This window comes from Ursus arctos, unplaced genomic scaffold (genome assembly GCF_023065955.2).
Source record: "Ursus arctos isolate Adak ecotype North America unplaced genomic scaffold, UrsArc2.0 scaffold_15, whole genome shotgun sequence".
Taxonomy (NCBI): domain Eukaryota; kingdom Metazoa; phylum Chordata; class Mammalia; order Carnivora; family Ursidae; genus Ursus; species Ursus arctos.
In genome coordinates this window covers 46,793,364-46,815,009 of record NW_026622819.1, presented here as the reverse complement: position 1 = coordinate 46,815,009, position 21,646 = coordinate 46,793,364, and the positions used below count along the sequence as shown (strand labels likewise).

Genomic DNA, 21,646 nt, shown 5'->3' with positions numbered 1-21,646 from the left:
TGAAAAAAAAATTTCCCAGTAAGAACTTTCGTAGCTCATTTTGTATTTGGGCATCAGATCACCCAGCCATCTAAGTTATTGCTAAGGGATAATGAAGTTTATTAATAACAAAATTAAGTTTAAACAAAAGTTAAAGGGTTTGAAATGTAACTCTTTCTGTGACATTTTATTATGATTTCATGGCAGTGTTACAGGAAAAAAAAACCCAAATGAATTTTTAATCTAAAATATTTTCGAGTGTAGATCTGTATTTTCATAAACTATATTTTCTGATGTTAGGGCATTTGTATTTTGTTATACGTAGAACAGTACTTTAACTTTTCAGCATTCACTTTTTGTTCTTACCTACCAATATAGTTATAAGCTATATAAAAGTTAAAAGGACAATGTATATATTCGTAGCCCTTCATTTGCAAGGCAAGTTTTACAAGTTCTTTGTCATTTGTGCCTCAGAGTATTTCTATTAGATAGGCTAGATCAAGGATTTTACCCTTATTTTTTAGAAGTAAAACCTGATGCCTACTCAGGCTGTGTGGAACTTTCCTAAGGTAACAGTGATGGAGCTGTTCCTTCAAGTGAGTTCTTGTAATAAGTACCATCTCTCTCTCTTTTTTTTTTTTTCCTAAAAAAAAAAAAAATCTTAATAGTTCGGATTTAGGGGTCACTAAAAAGAAGTAAAAATAAAAATATAATTTTGAAACAATTTTAAAATACTTTAGTGTCTTTGGTATGTTTCTGTATTTATTAAATTTCTAAAATGCTTGTCTTTTTCAAGACTCTTTCTAGAATATAATCTTTGAAGAGCCAAAATTTACTTTTCATACTTTAAATATATCTGTTTTACCACTACATTTTTAGCTCTTTGATACTGAAGAGTACGTACGTTACAATAAGCACTAAACTTGGGAAACTGTGCCTACTCAAATATTCTGTGACTATTCTATTTTTTCTCTCATTACTGTTCTCATGGCCTGTGTGTTTACGTTTTTAGTTTGGTTTAGAAAACATATGGGGCGCCTGGGTGGCACAGCGGTTAAGCGTCTGCCTTTGGCTCAGGGCGTGATCCTGGCGTTCTGGGATCGAGCCCCACATCAGGTTCCTCTGCTGTGAGCCTGCTTCTTCCTCTCCCACTCCCCCTGCTTGTGTTCCCTCTCTCGCTGGCTGTCTCTATCTCTGTCAAATAAATAAATAAAATCTTTAAAAAAAAAAAAAAAGAAAACATAGTGGTCACATAATCTGTTGCCATCTCCTGAAGAGATGTGGAGCTTAGGTAGGTAGGCTGATTAGAGATCTATGTACATTCTTGTTTGTCGCTTTGCCCTGCCACCCTTAATTTTTCTTTCCTTGCTTTGCCTTTTTTTTTTTTTCCTGTTTTCTCCCTTAATTTTTTTTTTTTCAAATATTACCTCTATGACAGGTTCTGCTAGAGTTCCCAAATTGTTTATATATTCAGGTTTAAAAGAGTAAAAATAGAGTGTGTATTATTCATCATAGTATCTGAAGAGCACACCAGGCACGACTTTACCTCTTTATTTGTGAAAAAAAGAGTAGACTTTTAGACAAAGTTGCATGTGACCTCTGGCATGTTACCAAAATGTCAGACTTATTATTAGTCCATTATTAGAGTCAGGAATTCTTGAACATTGATCAGATATGAAGCTTCCATTTCATTGTGTGCTAGTTAGTTTTATATTCTCAACATATAAAGAAATTATCTTGCACTGAAATAAAATTGGACATCAGAAAGGTAAGAAATTTTAGTTTTACTTATAGGGCTGATGGGGGGAATCTTCAGGTCATCTGTTGCTGAGAAATTGGTAGGAGATAGGGCTTTTGAACACTTAATCGGAACCTGTAGATTCCCTAAAATGTTTGTAGATAAAATTACATTTAACCCTTTGCTCTATGTGAAAAGCTTTTCTTGATCCTTAATTTATAGAGGTTCCAGATTGATTTATATTTAAGTAGAAATTGCTTTAGATTTGTCTGGGGTAAATTAGTATGGTTTTAAGGAGAATTTTAAGTGTTTTATTTCAGAATATTTATAAATTAAACTACTTAAATTAAGTAATATAGGTAATGGAACATATTTCAGGTAATTTTTCTTTGTCCTGCTTGCACCAGGAGAAAAACCTCCATGCTTTATTACTGAAGAACAAATTAGTGCTGACGTTTTAAATTTGTGGCATATGAAAAACCTGGTTTTTTAAATTATTATACTATACTATATATTATTATACTTCTTTTGCCCTATTAAAAAAGGGAAAAATTGTTTTGAGTATGCCTAAAAAGGAATTATTTTGAAACATTTTAAATATACTTGTTTCCTGTAAAGCAATTTTCATAGTAAGGTAAAAGTTGATCTCCTTATACTATAGTAAAATAGCACACTGTTGTTGTAAAGTGCAATATTCCTATTGTTTTGCATTTACAGGGGAGCGTTTAATCATTTGAATTTAGTTAGGATAGCGTTGAAAATTTGTCCACCGAAATTTAATATTTTATTATGTATTTGTATGAGTATATGAGTCAGTGACAGAATTGTTAAATAGGACTATAGTTTGCACACAATCCATTTCAAGAAAATGGTCATCAAATGCAGATGTTCGAGTTCACAGGATCTCATCAGTTGATTCTGATATAATACTGCCATTTTATTTTTTAATTAAACTTCAGATCTGTAATACATAAACACTTGAATTACTTCAGACTTTTTTTGTTTGTACACATTTATGTAAATATGTTTTTGTAGCGGTGTTTTAGACTTACCTAGGGAATTGAGCGGGTTCCCATTTCCCCTCCCCATCACATACATATCATTATTCAGATAGCTTAGATAACATTCTGTTGATCCCTGTCAAATAGAGTATGGAATTTTGGAGTTACTGCATTTGAAATTCTTTAGCTCAAATCACTGAGGGCTCCATTTAAAAATAATCCCTAGTCTTATTATTTTGCTTCATTTTTAATATCTTTTAGCGACAGTGATGAGGAAAAGAAAGCAAGAAGAGGCAGATCTCCCAAAGGTGAATTCAAAGATGAAGAGGAGACTGTGACGACAAAGCATATCCATATCACACAGGCCACAGAGACCACCACAACCAGACACAAGCGCACAGCGAATCCTTCCAAAACCATTGATCTTGGAGCAGCGGCACATTATACAGGGGACAAAGCAAGTCCAGATCAGAATGCTTCAACTCATACACCTCAGTCTTCACTTAAGGTGAGAAAGGCATGAGTTTGCACACACTACACAGTTTTATTCTTATAGATTACTTCTAGAATTACTGCATTAATAGGGTTGGGCATTCCTAGGCAATCATATTAATTATAGATCGTCTGGCTTGTGTTACTCAGAGTCATTAATAATCAGAAATCTCTTTGGGGGAAGAAACCTGTCCAGTTGCTGTATGATCACGTATGCACTTTCTTTGAAAGTAGAAATGACACTTTGGGTTCGTTTGGGAAGGGTGGCGAATCAGAGTATAGTGCATTTGTTTCCTTCTAGACACCATCACTGGTTGCCAAACACAGTGAGATTCACTAAAGAAAACAGAGGAGTATTTAGAAGTAAGAAATGACAAAAGAGGACCAACTAGATACATAGGGGAAATGGTCTCATTTTTATATAGAGATGTTGCCTGTGAAGGGAGGATCATTTGCTTGGTGGTCACTACTGATCAGTAGCACTGCCTTCTTCATTTGTTTTTCATTCACCCATGGAAGTGAAATCCACCTACTAGATACCTGGCCACAAGCTAGTATTTTGTCAGTCTCCCCCCGCCTAGTGTTTACCCAGCTTGTGTCTTTCCATGAGAAGTAGCAAAAGGCTAGGGAAAACATTTTTCTAATGTATCCTGCAGGTTGTAGTTAACTCTAAAAATAAAGCTAGTCGTACTTAGTGGCAAGAACAAGTTCTCTGTCAAGTTTTGCCAAGTGTCTTCTGTGTATAATTGCACCTATGTTTTTAGTTTTGATGAAAACCTCAATTAAAACTCAACTCTAATTGTAGTTAAAGAGGGGAAATGGCTCTGTTAGTTCTTTGTGGTCTTAGATTTCCCCTGCTATAGATACAGTTAGCTTACTGACGGCTGTACTGGATCTGGTAGATAGTCATAATTAAAACCTGAATACATATGGCTGTTATAGGGACAATTCATGTACGGTTGCACAAGGAAAATCATCCAAACTGTATAACTTAACAATAAAATATTTGTATCTTAAGAGATTTTAAATATCAGTTTGTAATATAGCCTAAATATATGTCATTCTGCCATAAGTATTTCACATTTATAGTGTAAGCTTTGTGATTTTTTTTTTTTTAACCACAAAAATAAAGTCTAGAAGGCTAGAGTTTTTGGAAAATTACTCAACTGCTTGCATCTCTTTCAATCTCAAGGCCTTTTTGAACCAGCATATAGTATTTTAATCTCCAAGGCTCAAATTAACATGCTTTAGGAACATACAGTGTTTCCCTGTTGTCTAGCAATTCTGTTCTAATTTATCGTATATGTATTGAACATACAGGACATTTGCATCAAGGTACTTAGGACCATAGGGAAGAGAAAAAATCATATTATAAACTCCAGCCCCACATTTTAGTTTGGGAACTAAATGTGAAGCAATTAGATGTGAAGGTAAATCAAACAACATAGAGTGACTTATGTGGTATACAGATAGTTATCAAAGAATCCTAGAATCATAAAATCGTAGAATTTTAGAGCTGGATAGGATCTTGGTCTCTAATCCAGTGGATCTCAGACCTTCTTATGGGATTCTCGAGGGAATTCTCAAGGGAGCTTTGTCAGACTTGTATAGGCCAAGATCCCACGCTGGGCAGTTGTGACTCAATATGTTGTGATGGGCTGGGGCATAAGTATTTTTTAGTGCTTCTCAAATGCTTCTGATATATAGCATTAAGATTTGAGTGGGATCTGGAAGGTATGTTTTCCAGAGTGAAATGCAGTAGGAAAAGAAATGAGTTAGGGAAAGCAGTGTAGATGATGTTAGGGATTTTACAGTGCTAGGAATAGAATTACTTAAAAATAACTATCTCCATAAGACTTCAAGGTCACTTCTCTTTTTTCAGAAAACTAAATGTACCCTTATTAAGATGTTACAGTATTTGTGTCTAAGTTGAGAATCAGAGATGACTAGAGCAGGTTTAGGAAAAATAGTAGAAATTTGTTTTCGAAGCATATTAAGTTCTGTGTGTGTTTTCAGACTTCAGTGCCTAGCAGCAAGTCATCTGGTGACCTTGTTGATCTGTTTGATGGCACTAGCCAATCGACAGGTAAGCTTTCACATTGGCTTTTTTCTTTTTAGTAACCCTGATTTCAGAGTAATTTTTCAAAATGCCAAATAAAGGATAGAATGAAAAATAATTTTTTTTGCATTGCATTTATTTTTAATGCGAAATTAGCCTTGAGTATTATTTGGGAAAAGATGTTTAATTCCCTAACGTAAAGAGGAGTGCTTAAATATTTGACCAATGATTCAGTAATATCTCTCTGTCTCTTTAATTTCTTAGTGCTGAACGGGGTCCTTTGCTTTCTCTATAAGCAAAATGTACTGCTCTGCCCATTTTACTGTCTTTCCTTAAATCTTAATTCTGGCTCTCAGCATCAGCTGTAGTAGAGTTCATTTAAACTTTTTACTCAACTATTCAAGTATTTATTGACCCAGACACTGGTCTGCGTGCTTGCGATATAATGCTTAGTGAAACAAAGTTCTTGCCCTCCTAGGAAGGTCAGGTGGAAGAAGTAATCATTAATCAAAGAGTCACAAATAGTTACCTAGTTATAAACATGCTGAGAGCTTTGGAGGAAAGGGGCATCCTATGAAAGTAAGTAATCACCTACCTGACATATTTTAAGGAGGCCATAGCAAAACAGTAGTCTCTTTACCAAGATTTTCTTAGAGATAGGATTAATGATTTCTTCAGTTAGCTTTTCAGTACAAGCCAGATTTGATTTGAATAAGTCCCTATATATTGTTTTAAACAAAATTGGCATTTTGGGTTTCATTTGATGATTATGGGGTTCTAATAAAGTCCTGTGCTACAACAGCTTAAGAAATACAACTTCTGTTTAAGATGATCTTTCCCAACCTGTTTAAAGTTTATTTCGCATTAAAATGTAGATGGCAGGATTGGTGTATAAGTAATGTGCAAAGTAAATCTGTTGTTCTCGATGTTTGTAGTGATTTTTCAAAAGCGAATTGTTTTAAAATTTACATTAGTGCTTAAATAGAAGTCTGTGATGGAAATTACTTTTCATTGATAGTTTAGTACATGTAATTAATAGAAAGTCTTCTCTTATTTTCTCCTCCTCCTTGCCCACTATCCTAAAATTCCTGGACTGGAATTGAACTTCATGGGGCATCTGGTTCCAACCAAGTTTCTGAGCTTCTTTAGTTCCTGTTCCCTTTTTTCTATAACTCTTAACTGTTCCTAAAATTATTCTATAAACTCCATTGAACTGTCATGCCCAAGGTTACAAACAACTATGTCAGATGTTTAACAGTTTATGTGGTGTCTTTTTATATGTTTAAAATCTTAACTGTGGGGGCGTCTGGCTGGCTCAGTTGGTTAAGCATCTGCCTTCAGCTCCTCAGGCCATGCTCTCAGGGTCCTGGGGTCAAGCCCTGCATCTCCCTGCTTCTCCCTGTCCCTCTGCATCCTGCTCCCTCTGGTTGTGCTCTTTCTCTCTGTGTCAAATAAATCTTTAAAAGAAATAAAATAATCTAAACTGTAGTATTAACTGTTAGTGTGTAGTCATATGATACAGACATAGTGTCACAGAATATCAACTATTTTGGACTTCCTGGCATGAAATATTAAGGAGCCCCTTTCATGCGTCTAGAAAGTTTTAATGGAGCGATCAGAGAAGAATTAACTAGGAAGGTCAGATGAGTGATGTAACTTTTTTCCTCAGTGATACCAGGATTGCTTTGAACAGAGAGAATTATTAAATACCAACATGCTTCCTTTGCTTGGCAAGAAACCATAGACTGCTTTTTCTTCTCCAGTGCAAACAGTAGATTGACTAATTAAATAGAAGTAGCAATTAATATTAATGTAGCAATTGAGACAAAGTCTGAATGAAATCTGGGAAGTTTCTTAATGTTTGTTTTATCATAATATTCTCTAAAAACAACTGAATATGGGTCTACATCAGAATTATTTTTTAAAGTTATCTTCTGTTTGAAACAGTATGCTTATTACCCAGTTTGTGTAGAACCCCCTCCAATCAGTACATAAATTTTCTTACCCCAAATCTCTACTTAAATACTTTAAGTAATATATTTCAAATTGATTTTAGCAGTGGAAAAAAATATTGGCTATTAAATCTTTAGCACCTACACATGAAAACGTCTAAGAATCTACCGTATTAAGCATTGCTGTTTGGTATGCCGTTGGGCGTCATTTACACATGTGCCTGTGCTTACAGTATTACCGTCATCCAAGTAATACGGGCATGAACTGTAAACCTAAGCAGATACGGCAGCATCTGTACCTCTCACCAGAAAAATACGTCCTATGAGAATATGCTCAGATTTTCTTTTTTTTTTTTTTATATGTTGCTACATCCTTTTTGTTAACATCTTCAAAAGTATGTATGGTAAAATCATTGGAGAATATCTACCAAGCTTTAAAATGTGCATGTGAAACCCATTCACCAAGAATCCCATCACCACGATGATGTTCTTTTTAAAAATCTATACTCTGTATGGTGACTAACATAATATAATAAAAAAATATTATTGTAATAAAAAAAATCTATAAGGATATTGTGGTGGCTTTTACATATAGTATATTTCTAAGTAAACATTTTAAAAAAGGAATTAACTTTACAGTATTTAGAAAATAAGCCAGTTAAAACTAGAATGCCAAAAACATCCCACTTCATTTTTTACTGTATCTCACATTTATAAAAGTCCTCATTGTCTCCTTTGTCCCTTTTTAATTAAGGAATTTAGGTCTTGATTGTCATACTATTCCGTAAGTTACCTCTAGTACAATAAATGAGGTTGAAGAGAGAATACACCATTGTCAGTACAAATAGAGGGCCATTACATGACTTGCAATATGTTTTGGATTCTTTTTTTTTCTTAGTTTAAAAATTGTTATAAAGATTAAGGTATGTCAAATCCAAAATGTTGATTACATTTCTGTTTGAACCTATTGCCTTGTACCCAGTAATCACAAAAATTACTTGAGGATATTTGCATGAATATGAACCATGTTGTTACATATTCGGTGCACTGACTTGTATGTTACAATTGCCATGGGGTTGTCTCTAGTTTAAGCCAAGTTTACTAAAAATAATTTTTTTAACATATTCTCTTCACTAATTAAAAGTGCATGCTCATTTTAGAAATTTGACGGAAAACAAGTAATTCACCGTGACTTGGATGCATAATAATTTGGGTGAATACTCTTTTTTTTTTTAAGTACATTTTCTATATATTCACTCAATATGTTAAACATTTATTACATGGCAGATCTTTTTCAGGCTTTTGATAAAGCTTTTATTTTTCTGTTCTCATGACCATTTCCCTATGATCATTGGTATTCTTTTATGGACTTGTAATTGCTTTATATCTTAACGATGTATGGGTATGCTGTAATTTATTTAACCAGACAAGCTCCTATTTTTTGGGTGTTAGGTTTTGTTTTGTTTTGTTTTCCAAATTTTTCTCTATTACAGTAGTGGAGTAGCATCTTTCAAAAGCATCCAGTTTGGTAAGGAGAAAATAGTATTTCATTTTATTTTGCATTCGTTTGATGCCTGAGTTTGAATACTTTTCATGTGCTTATTGGGCAGTTATAAGTTGTCTTTTCATGTTCCTTTGTCCATTTCTTTTAGTGGGGGTATTCATCCTTAGTGTTTTAAATACAAACTTTATATATATATATTAACCTTTGTCATACATTTTTTTGTGTTTTGTCAGTTCTTTTAATTTTATATTTATTAGAATTCTTGCACAAGTTCATTTTTTATAATGTAATCTAGATGAAATTCTTTGTTGAAGAAAATTTTCATTTGAAGTTTAAACACTGTCTGGTTCAGCTTTTTCCTGTTCACAGTATTGCTTTGGAAAATACATGTTCCCAGCTGGTGATTGTAAATAACCTCCTTACTATCCTGAAAAGGCAGATGGAAATGGTTCATTTATAATGACAGCTCTCATGTGGGAATCTTGAAGGATAGCTCTTGTTGTGAAATTTAGCAATCTTCCACATGCAGCAATTTTTGGTACACTCTTTTATTTAAATTCCCTTAGATAGAAGTTATCTGGGGAAATGCTGCAGTATAGAAAATTTCTGTTGAATTTAAGCATTGGTATGAATAACATCACACAGGTAAAGATAGTCCCTCCAAGGAGAAAGAAACTTTTCCTAAAAGAAACAGATTTTAAAATATTGAGATATTTTGAGATCGTTTTCAGAGCTGAAGATCACATTGTGTAAAACCCAAGGAGAAGCATAATCTGTGGCACTTCAAAAGATTAGAGAAAACTTAAGTCCTTTTCAAGAAAAGGTGGCTTCTATACTTACGTGTGTTGCCATTCTTTACTTGCAGTATGCTTAAATTGGTTATGTTGAAATCCAACTCCCTATAGTATGGATGGAGAGGTATAATAATTGCTGTAGATAAGTTATGAATACAAAATAATTTTAGTTCAGATGTTAGAAGGTAAAGCAGTGGACTAACAAAGTAGGTGATTATCTGAAATACTAAATCAGGATATGACAAAAATAAAATATCTTACCCTGTTTGAAGTTATGATCCTGTAGTATTCAAGTGCCTTTTTCTGCATCATGCACTTTCTTTGTAGCCCAGACTGGATAAGATTTGAAAATTCCTCACTTGTTTAGCATAAAAAATTACATATTGATGTTTATTCACTGCTGGATGAAGCAAATAAAAATAATTCCTAATTTTCAAATCCCTTAATGTTCTAGCAAATGATTAACTGTCATTCTGTTACCTAACAGTATACTTTGATCAATATTTTTAACATGAAGGAACAATACAGAAGACAAATTTATGAATATAAAGCAGCAACTATTTGCAATTTTCATTTCCCTGCTAGTTTTTATTAATATATATACTTGTTTATATAGTTTAAAAATGTAGCTCATTGTTCTGTTTATGCCCCTCACCACATTTTATCATGATTATGTATCTTTGAAGAAGAGAAAAACGAATCACTGTGATATTATACTTTGGATAAAGCAAAAGTAGCCAGATGAGCTATATTGTTGGTAGGAGTTGAGAACCTTGGCCTTGGTGGGAGTTAGTTCATGGTGGGTGAGGTTATATGTGAATATGTGCCTCTGTAATGAGGTAAAGAAATAGGAAATTTGTTATGCTTGCTGATAGTTGACTACAGTAAATGTGCATTATGCTTGCTGATAGTTGACTACAGTAAATGTGCATTAAAAAGAAATACCAAGTACACATGTATCAGAAACTGATTTGTTCCTTTTATTACTGCTGGCCATTTATTAAGAAGGGAAGATGGTTCTAGTTTAATTAACCCAGTTGAGTGTAGCAGATGGGGCAGAATGTCTTACAGCGATAAGACAATTCAGAAATGGCACCAGATGTTGGAATCTGTCCCTGGTGGTATTTGAGTGCAGCCCAGATGTTCCAGTCCCACCTGGCTAGTTTCTAAGCACTGCAGGCTAAGCAGCTGTGATGTAACCTATATAATGTTCGCATAACACTAAAAACACCATAATTGAACTGCTGCTCTAAACTTCTAAGGTTGTGACTCTTAAGAGTGAAATCTTTAAGGACAAAGAAAAATAAGGACAGCTATTTAAGGTTTTAGATCTTTTGGCTATTGCTATTTCATTGATAACTGAATTGGACAGAAATGGAATATTAAAATTCAGTATAATATTGTTCAAATTGTAGGTAAAAGTAAATATTCTTACCCGAGTAATGTTTACAAATAAAAATTTGTATGCGAATGTGCTGTTAACGCACAGAGATTGATTTGCAGCCTTTGGATCTCACCTCTTTAAAAACACCAGTCTAGAAGTAGCAAAAGGCTGTTATTTTTTCATGTATTAAAAATGTAAGTATTTGCCTGTTCGTGGAGTAGACAATAGAAAACAAATAGTCCTCCAAAATGATTGCATTCATTTTTTCCTATGTAGCTATTAAAACTGATATTTATGCAAATCAACCTCAAAAATGTTTCCCTTTTTATTTAAAAAAATTTCAAACCTATAGAAACTCTGCCACATTTTCTTCATCTGTCTCTAGATCATTTTTATTGTTTATTATATCCCGTTTGTTTATAGTGTACCATTTGAGAGAAAATTGGAAGTACCAGGCCATTTTGCCCCCAAAATACTTAAGCATATATCTTCTTAAAACAGGGATATTCTCCTTTATAATCACAATATAATTACCATACTTGGGAAATTTATACAGACCATTTTCAGATTTCCCTGATGTCTCAGTTATGTCATTTCAGGATAGCGCTTTTATAAAAAAATCCAGAATCCAGTCAGAGATCATACATTTCATTTACTTGTCATGTTTCTTTAGGCTCCTTTAATCTGTAGCAGCCCCAGTCTTCTTTGTCTTTTATGATGTTGACATTTTCTGAAGAGTCTGGAGAGTTGTTTTGCAAAGTGTCCCTCAGTTTGTAATTTGTCTGATTCATTCCTCGTGATTACATTGCGGTTAAGTATTTTTGGCTGGAATTCTTAACACAGGTGATTATCTCCTTTTCAATCCCTTGCATTAAAGGGCCCCTGAATACTATTTTGTCTGGTTATTAGTGGCATTAAATTTGATCAGTTGTGTAGGTTGATATCTATTCAGTTTGTCCATTATATAAGTAGCTTCATATCCTTTGTATTTACTAAGTAATCTGTGGGGTGATAGTTGGTGATTATGTGACTATCTCATTCTCTAGCAACATTTTACCCAGGTTGTAGCATCCACCAAAGATTCTTATAAAGAGCATAATTGACTGGATAAACCACAGGGTCCACACTGTGTTCAGGCAATGTAAGTGAGGGATAAACTTTAACCACAAATGTATTGTCACTTACTTACAAGATAAAGCACTGAGGAACGTAAGAGTTTGTGGTAGCTTAAAAGAAACATGGTGGCATGAAAACCTAGATCAACAAACTAGCTTCTGTGATGGGTCTGGAGCCTCTAATATTAGGTAATTTTTAAGTGTGCTGCTAAAATGGCTTCCTGAAATTGCTGTCGGTTCTGTGGTTTTAACAGTTTAACTTTTCTTCATGCTTAATTTCTAGGAGGATCAGCTGATTTATTTGGAGGATTTGCTGACTTTGGCTCAGCTGCTGCATCAGGCAATTTCCCTTCCCAAGGTATGATACAATTGGATTGGCCAGAAATCGAGGGGCAGTGAAAAGGTTATCAAGACCCAACAATTCCTTCTCTACCAAATAAGCTGCTTTTTTTTTTTTTTTTTTTTAAGATTTTATTTATTTGACAGAGATAGTCAGCGAGAGAGGGAACACAAGCAGGGGAAGAAGCAGGCTCATAGCAGAAGAGCCTGATGTGGGGCTCGATCCCAGATCGCCAGGATCACGCCCTGAGCCGAAGGCAGACGCTTAACCACTGTGCCACCCAGGCACCCCCCAAATAAGCTGCTTTTTGATGTCTTACTCCTTGTAGTATTTATAATTCCTGAGTCTTTGAGAATTTATTCACAAAGGTATTTTGTTGCGTCAGTGTCTTAAATGTGCTAAAGAATTAATTAAGTTGCAAACTACTCAGTCAGGCACACCTAAATAAAATTGCCCTTATTTATAAGCGACTCTTGTTTAGGTTGTTTTTTTTTTTTTTTTTTTTTTTTTTTTGCGGGGGCGGGAACAGCATGGTGGGGAGTGTAAGTATAATCTCAGTTTAGCAGGAAGAATATTATGGTTTATGTTTCGCCTATGTGATAGGATCCCAAGGACATTGGGATTGGGCAGACTATCTTAATAAAATTCATTTCTTTGTAATTTAGATATAGTAAGAGCATTTCTATAAAAAATAACTGAACATTTTAACACATCCTCAAATAACACATCCTCAGGTAAAACTTTCCTTCCATATTAGATTAGAAATTTTAAAATGCCCTCGATTTATTGTGATCATTTTGCAGTATATGCAGATACCAAATCTTGATGTTGTGTACTTGGAACTAACAGTATAGGTTTAAACATCAAGGATTGAGGTGAAGCATTTGTCTTTTTTCCCTTTCTTTATGAATATTTTTACCTTACTGCCTCTGCCATATAGTATGGTAGCTGTTTAACTTTGGAAAAGCTGCTGAGCCTCCAACTTTCTAAAATCGGGAACACCGTTTGACATGGTTCTTTATAAGGATATAAAGTAATGTCTATAGAAGTGTATGGAATAGGGACTAAGCTTGTTATGAAGTGTCCTTTCTTCTTTAAGTTGTAAAGGAGTTGGCTATAGTGGTTTTTTGTATAAAATCTTGTCACTCTGAAGTTTGAGAGATAATATGAAGATTAAGTTATAAATTTTAAACATGAGGTGAGGCAGGGAGAAAAGGTATAATTTAGCTAAATTAGTCTAATTTCAAGTAGAGTTATCGCCATTAGATTAATTGAACTAAAATTTCTATTTAGAAATGTCTGATTTAGTTTTGTGAGGATTTAGGAAGAAAGATACAAAGACTTTAGGGGTGCCTGGTTGGTTCAGTTGTTAAGCATCTGCCTTCGGCTCAGGGCATGACCCCGGCGTTCTGGGATCAATCCCCACATCAGGCTCCTCTGCTGGGAGCCTGCTTCTTCCTCTCCCACCCCCCTGCTTCTGTTTCCTCTCTCGCTGGCTGTCTCTCTCTCTGTCAAATAAATAAATAAAATCTTTTTTTTTAAAAAGATTTTTAAAAAAAGAAAGATACAAAGGCTTTAATCATCTGGGGTTATTTTAATAGCCTACTTGTATATCTGAGTATTTCCCAGAAACCAGAATTGTGGAGTAATTAACTTCATTTTAGAAGTGTGGTTATGTTTTCTAAGGGTTAATACCTTACTTTAGGCAAATCAAGTGGAAGATAAACATTGCCCTAATTTTACAGACTGCCTGTAAAATTCTCAAAGTTTTTATGTATGCAAACTTGCCTACTATGCAAATAATTGGAATATCTTAATGTTGCTAATTGATACATCTCTTCATCTGTATGCGTGTGATTAATATAACCTGATCACCATTACGCAAGGGGCTAAAACTGTTGCAACAATGATTAATCATTTCTGAACAATATATGCCCCACTAGAAATCTTTTCCTCCTATGATTAATCATCTCAGATAAAGTTTTCAGATGGGGCAACACATTTTGCCCCAGTTTCCATTCTTACTCTGTTTTATAGATCAAGCATATAGGAAATTGGCATAAAGTTTACCTTTATCCAGCAAGTCTTTCTTAAATTAATTTGAATTGTTTAATATATTGAACTAATTGTAAAACTCTTAAATCCGTCTTTTTTGTAAAGAAGATCAAAGACATATTTTAGTAAAACCCTAATGAATATTAGACCCGTTCTTGTATTAAATTGTTGGTAGAGAGTGGGTTTGTTAAGTGAATTATTTTCTTTTGAAGGAGCTCACATTTTAATATGGTAATAGAGAAATATAATTTTAAAGACTTAATGTTATTGTTCTCTTTAGATAGTTAGCATAATGAGACACAGTATTGGAGTGGTTGGTTACCTTTTAGGCTAGACAAAATGTATTTCCAAGTTTTAAGTGAATGTGGAGTACAAAGAGATGGTGTTAATTAACTTGAAAATATATACTGTTCTCTTTCAGATGACAGTTTATGTGTAGCTCTTTGTTCACCTTCGCTTTTTCAACTTCCATTAATTCATATTTATGTATTTGTCCCTTTCTTAAAGAAAGATTTGTTTACTTAGAGTCATGCATAGCCTAAAGAATTTTTCTTCAGTATCAATTGCCTTTGTATTTATTGTGTTCCAAATAGTATATGTTTTAGAAGCTTGACCTACACTGTTTTATGGCATACCTAAAGGAAAGAGAATGTGGTGCTTTTGGTCCTCCCCTGCATTTTCACAGTTAATCCATAGTAACAATAATAAACCCTAAATGGCACTTATGTATTAAATTAATGCTCACACAAAAAAATACTTAATCTTCACAACTTAGATTTTTCAAAAAGTGAGATAGAGAGAGGGTTATGTAGCTTTCTTAGGGTCAATTATCTAGTAGTAACAAAATCCATGCTATTAAACACTATGGTCCATTAATTAACCTATTATCAATTTTTATATTACTGAATGCATTAAGTCTTAAACTTGTTATAATTATCTCTAAATGTAATGATAAGAATTCCCCCCCCTTTTTTTAATATTAGCATTGAGTTCCCCTCTTTACCCCGCTTTTTATTTAAATAACTAAATTGAACAGTCCCATTTGAAGCAAGCACAGTACAAAGGTTATGCCATGGCAATCTACAGCCCTTGTGTGGTCAATGAAAGCATGACCAAAAGGGTAAGAACTTCTTATGGAAATTTACTAACCTTACTCTTCATTTTACTGAATGTTTTTTCCCATGCTTTTCTATTTTGTTTCTTTATGAATTTAATCTCATGAATTTGGGGTTTTATTTACATGAGACCATATAAATCATGGTTTGATTTCTCTTTGAACCTTTCCAAATAATGAATGGATGAAATGAGTTGAATTCTCTGATTTTATTGAGTGACTCCTCATGTGAGGATTCTCTATCTCCCAACAAAAAGTTTAACCAGTTAAGTTTTCTTGCTTTTCAGGGTCTTAGGCTAATTCATGTTTGTTTAGCTGGCAGCATATTTGATGATATGCAGACTTAAGTTAAAGGAAAGTTTTGATTGTAATTTCTGTGTATCACCTCAGACCTGCTAAGAGGTGGATTTTACTTTATATGTGGATTTTTTTTTCTTTTGCCACCTTGTTAACATTTGTGGAATATTCATGAGAAAAATAATGTCCAGATGGAGGTGGTACCTGCAGGTGTTAATCTTGATGGACACAGATCAGCTCTAATTTGTTTCAGTTCATAGGTTGTTATTTTGTTCTGCAGATTTCAGAAAGTTTCTTACCCTTATTGTTCCTTCTTAGTTACAGCAACAAGTGGGAATGGAGACTTTGGTGACTGGAGTGCCTTCAACCAAGCCCCATCAGGCCCTGGTGCCTCCAGTGGTGAGCTCTTTGGCGGTGCCTCACAGCCAGCTGTAGAACTTGTCAGTGGCTCACAATCAGCTTTAGGCCCACCTCCAGCTGCCTCAAATTCTTCGGACCTATTTGATCTTATGGGCTCATCCCAGGCAACCATGACATCTTCCCAGAGTATGAATTTCTCTATGATGAGCACTAATACTGTAGGCCTGGGGTTGCCCATGTCAAGATCACAGGTAAGTTGTCTGCCTCCCTTGGAAACTTCGATTCCTAATCTTTGAGATTCTGTAACTAACATAATGGTAGACTAGCATGAGACAGAAAAATAAGCCATACATAGATTGTTTTTGCACATTGCGTTTACCTTACACTCTTTCCCCTGGTAGTCATTTGGGTTCTAGAGAGCAAGGCCTTCTCGCCCATCTTGGAGTCCATGCAAAGCCAATCATGATGCATTGCGCAGAGGAGACACTTAATAAAAATTTAGTGAATTCATAAGCAATTTGGTATTTAGTAGTTTAAAAAAATCTGTTTTTAAGAAGGAATAGAGATTATTGCTTCACCCGTGGCCTATATTCACTTAGTAAAATCTCTGATCCTCAAAGAAATGTCACTTACTGGTTGCAAGCAGTCATTACCAGTATATAAGATCATTCTCTAAAATGACAAATGCTCTTCCTTATTTTGGGCCTGCTCTATCTACATTATGTAATTTTTATATAGGCTCTTCTATCAATTCTCATTTTCATAAGGATAAACAACTAAATGGGAGTTTTTAAATTCACTTTTTACAGTTAAATCTAAATTACCTAATACTAACTTCGAATTCAGACAAGCACAGGGTTAGGGTATCCGTGTCTGAGTTGTACCAGGAACTTGCTGTTTTTAATTCAAGCAATTCAGAATATTTTTTATGATGCTAATTACTCATTTTAATGTGTAGATTCTCCTCTTTTGGGTGTTAGAATGGAGGAAGAGAAGAAAGAAGCAGAAAGGTGACTGTTTTATATAACAGAAGTTGGACCTAACGTTAAGAAAAAGGACGTGAAGGGCACACCAGTACCATTAAATTGAACTGTGTACCACTAAACATGCCCAGACCAGTTTATTCTTTTGAGTTTTTTTCATGTGGTCTAAACAAAGCCAGTCTACTTACTTGCAGTCTTAATTGCAGCTATGTTGTAATTCTTTACATTGGTACATTTTTAGTTATTTTTCCTGTTTCTATTCCCTTTCCTTTTTTCTGTCCTTTTCATAGTTATCCTTAGTAGCTACGAGGCATACTGCTTCCTCCTCCTGAATTTCTCCTTTCTCCTGAATTGGTACACATATATCAAGTTCCACTAATGTTGCTCACTTTAGGCAATAGAAGTGTACATGGAGCAGGAAAATGTCAGAATTTGTGCAATGTAATTTATTGCTTTGATAGTTTTGCTTTTTTTTTTTTTTTTTTAAGATTTTATTTATTTATTTGACAGAGATAGAGACAGCCAGTGAGAGAGGGAACACAAGCAGGGGGAGTGGGAGAGGAAGAAGTAGGCTCATAGCGGAGGAGCCTGATGTGGGTGGGGCTCGATCCCAGAACGCCGGGATCACGCCCTGAGCCCAAGGCAGACGCTTAACCTCTGTGCCACCCAGGCGCCCCGATAGTTTTGCTTTTTATAGCATGAGAAATCATATCCTGAATTCCATCTTGTAATGATAAATTTCCACTTGTATATTTCCTTTCAAGCTGTACTAACCTGCAGTTGGTAGTTGCCCTGGGATGGTGGCTTTAGACTTTGGGTGATGGGAGGGTAATTGTTCATGTAAATATGTGGGGGTTTTTTTGTTTTCTTTTTAACCCCAAACATGATTTGGGATTCAGAGGAACCTTTTGGGGAAGCTACTGATTCAGCTTAAAGAACTTAGCCTAGAACTTTTGTTTCTTTTTGGCTTCAGGAGTTTGTTACTAAGTCTAGTGTATATCTGGAGTTATTGTGATTAAACTGTCATTTTGATAACCTTTAAAGAGCAAATGCTTAATTTTTAGAGCATTTTTCTATTTTCCAGCCTTTGCAAAATGTTAGCACAGTGCTGCAGAAGCCTAATCCTCTCTATAATCAGAATACAGATATGGTCCAGAAACCAGTCAGCAAAACCCTGCCCTCTACTTGGTCTGACCCCAGTGTAAACATCAGCCTAGACAACTTACTACCTGGTATGCAGCCTTCCAAACCCCAGCAGCCATCACTCAATACAATGATTCAACAACAGAGTAAGTTACCGCAAGACATCTTGCTTCTCTGTGCACTTGTAATCTTTACCCTGATGGCAGGACTAGTTCAAGCCATGAAGTGAGAATATGTGATGCGGACCGTACTGAAGGTGACTGTGTGATTGCTTAGGATTTTTTTTCCCTGTGATACTTGATAGACATTCTGGCATATTGAATTACTTTGTGTTCTGTTCTTGGTGCAATAACATTGTATTTTGGTGAGTTTGGGGAGTCTGACCACTAAAATAAAAATATTTGTTGTAGAAAATGTTTTATATCTAGGTAAATATGACCAGGAAACAAAGATCATCTTAACTCATAATCCAGGGATAATCACCATCAATTCATATTCTGTCTCTTCTAACCATATTTTTAATACTTGAAATCACTCTGTTTATATTGTTTTGTTCCTTGCAGTTGTCATTCTGCATTAAATTACCATTTTTCCTGTATTTAGTATTCTTAGGAAAAAAATGATTTTTTTGATATTTATAGTTATCCATTATATCAGTGTACAACTTCTTTATCGTTGGTTATTTCCATTGTTTCCAGCTTTTTGCTATTAAAAATAACTCCATGATTTTATATAAATCTTTGTACTTGTGATTTTTTTCCCTTAATGTAATGTTCTAAAAATAGAGTGAGTCAAAGGGTATAAAGTTTTCAAGGCTTTTGATACACAGTAGCTCCTGACAACCTGTTAGGTTGGAATCAACAATAAATTTTGTCGGAATGATTTTAAAGTGCGGTATGTTTTCCTCCAGCCCACTCGTAACTGTTTCTACATCTTTGGGAAGCCAGTTAACAGCCACAGAGTATTTTTCTAGAGCAAATAGTGCAAGTTAATTGACTTATCTTGTAAAGTCACTATAAAGGAATTTTATTAGGGCTTACAAGTGTTGATGGTCAGGAACATTGTATTATTATTCTGCTTGTAGAATCTAATGTAAAGTTGTTTTGTCTCTTCTCTTGTGGTAGATATGCAACAGCCTATGAATGTGATGACCCAAAGTTTTGGAGCTGTGAACCTCAGTTCTCCATCAAACATACTTCCCGTCCGGCCACAAACTAACCCTTTGATGGGGGGACCCATGCCTATGAGCATGCCCAGTGTGATGACTGGCACCATGGGAATGGCCCCTCTTGGAAATACTCCAATGATGAACCAGAGCATGATGGGCATGAACATGAACATGGGGATGTCAACTGCTGGGATGGGCCTCACAGGCACAATGGGAATGGGCATGCCCAACTTAGCCATGACTTCTGGAACTGTGCAGCCCAAGCAAGATGCCTTTGCAAATTTCGCCAACTTTAGCAAATGAGAGATTGTAAAGGAGCAGATTGAATGAAGGATTTTTAGTGGTGAAGATAGGTGATGTTGGGATGGAAAATGTTAATCAACTCCCCTTTCTTTTATCAATTAATTAAAATAAACCTACATAAAGAACCAAAAAGGCTGTTTTATAAAAGTGAAATATCTAGTATTTCAGATGGCCAGGCAAGGGCACTTCAGATGAGGCAGTGAAAATCATTTTTCCCAGTGAGAATAGACCACAATTGGGGTAGTGAGACCTTGAAAGCCTTTGTAAATTGAAGAGCCCATTTTAACATCGTGATTTGTGCGAAGACTGGAATAGGGCTGAATAAATGTGTTTGAATCTCTAATTTTATACTTTTTTTTTCCTGAGGAACTTGATTTTTCTGTCCCTGAATCGCCTTGTCATAATTGGGTCTGTCCTTTTACTACCACTCTTGAGTCCATAAATGAAATCATTAAAGTTGGATGATCAGTTTTTTATAAAAATATATATTTTTGTCCAAAAAAGGCATACATATGTGATTATGGCTAAATCAAAGGTAACTGGAATGTATATACTTTTGCTAATGTTCCAGCAACACTGCTATTACTATTATACTATCCAAATTTTTATTGTAATGAAACCTCTTCAAGCGATTGGTGATAGCTATGGGACTTTCCCCATATCTTCTGCTATAATTATCCTTTGCAGAACTAGGAAAAATATTTTTTTCAGGACTGCTCTATGGTTTCCTTTAAAAGAAAAAAAAAAACCCTCCAGTATTTTTGTTTGTTTTTAGCAGTCATTATTTACAATTTGCAGTGGTTAACTTGGCAAGGCTTCCTTCCGTGTTTATCCCTGTAGCCACTACTTATCAGTCAGGAACAGTCAAAAGAGAAAAATATTTATTTTTATTTTTTTGGTGTCTTTTCAAAAAATTGAAAAGGTAAAAATTCATTAAAACTTTAAGTTAAATATAAATGTTAGAACTCAACAATGTTGGCTTTTAGATTTTATACAATATTTTGTTTTGTTTTGGTTTTGAGTGTATATAATATGGCGTTAGCAATATGGTTCCAATAGAGAGGAGTTAAATATATATTATTAAAGGAGACCTGTAGCAGTCAAAGATTTTATTGATTTAATGGCAAATAAAGGAAATTAATTAAAATGTTTTCATTTTCCTGCTGTAATTCTGCATTAAGCTCACATGAAAATCATGATTCTAGAGTTTGGAATGCAAAATTAATTGTTTCACCCTCAAGCTGGGAATATTTTTAAAAATAAATACTATAATATAGGTATCAAATTATTACCTCCCCACTTTGTGTTGAAATTTTTTTTTATTAAATTGACAAAACTCTGTTTCCATTGTATTCCTAATGTTCTGTTATACATAACATTAAAATGTTCATTAAAATCAATGTTGAACTGCTTTTTCTTTCATTCTGTTAGACATTTGAGACCGTTTGGGGAAAAAATAATTATAATTTGGGCAAAGTAATTTTTATAAATAATTTAAAATTATTTAATGACTTCTCTATTCTTTCCTCTCATACTCTACAGTTAGGAATTAAAAATGAAGCAGCAAAGATATCCTGACCCGCTCCATTCTTGCTAATGTTCCATCTACAACATTTCTAATTAGGCAGAAATTCATGTACTTCAGCTAAGTGGTAATGAAAAGTGATTCATTTGCTGAATAAGAGATGAGAGAGAGTGTAATTAGCTGACTGTGGTTTTTAATCTTTCAACAATTCAATGTGTTTAAATTAGTTTCAAAGAATAGGAGCTTTCAAGTGTTGTTACTTCAGAGCAGTCAAGCCAGGCCCTGGTGGCAGCATGGAGACTATCTTCACTGATAGTTAAAACCCATCATCTTAAGTGAA

General features: G+C 34.6%; 1 protein-coding gene across 2 annotated transcripts in view; it reads left to right on the top strand.

Annotated features, from left to right (window-relative positions):
- Positions 1 to 21,181, top strand: part of CLINT1 (clathrin interactor 1) — a 58,867-nt gene extending 37,686 nt beyond the window's left edge. Inside the window, exons 7-12 of one of the 2 annotated variants that reach the window (XM_026510876.4) lie at positions 2,980 to 3,226; positions 5,227 to 5,296; positions 12,302 to 12,376; positions 16,143 to 16,435; positions 18,306 to 18,456; positions 19,435 to 21,181. In XM_026510876.4, coding sequence (XP_026366661.1) covers positions 2,980 to 3,226; positions 5,227 to 5,296; positions 12,302 to 12,376; positions 16,143 to 16,435; positions 18,306 to 18,456; positions 19,435 to 19,781 — 1,183 coding nt within the window. In that variant the 3' untranslated portion in view covers positions 19,782 to 21,181. Of the gene's footprint in view, positions 1 to 2,979; positions 3,227 to 5,226; positions 5,297 to 12,301; positions 12,377 to 16,142; positions 16,436 to 18,251; positions 18,457 to 19,434 lie in introns of both variants that reach the window. The other variant, XM_026510875.4, reaches the window with a different exon arrangement.
- Positions 21,182 to 21,646: the final 465 nt, after the last annotated feature.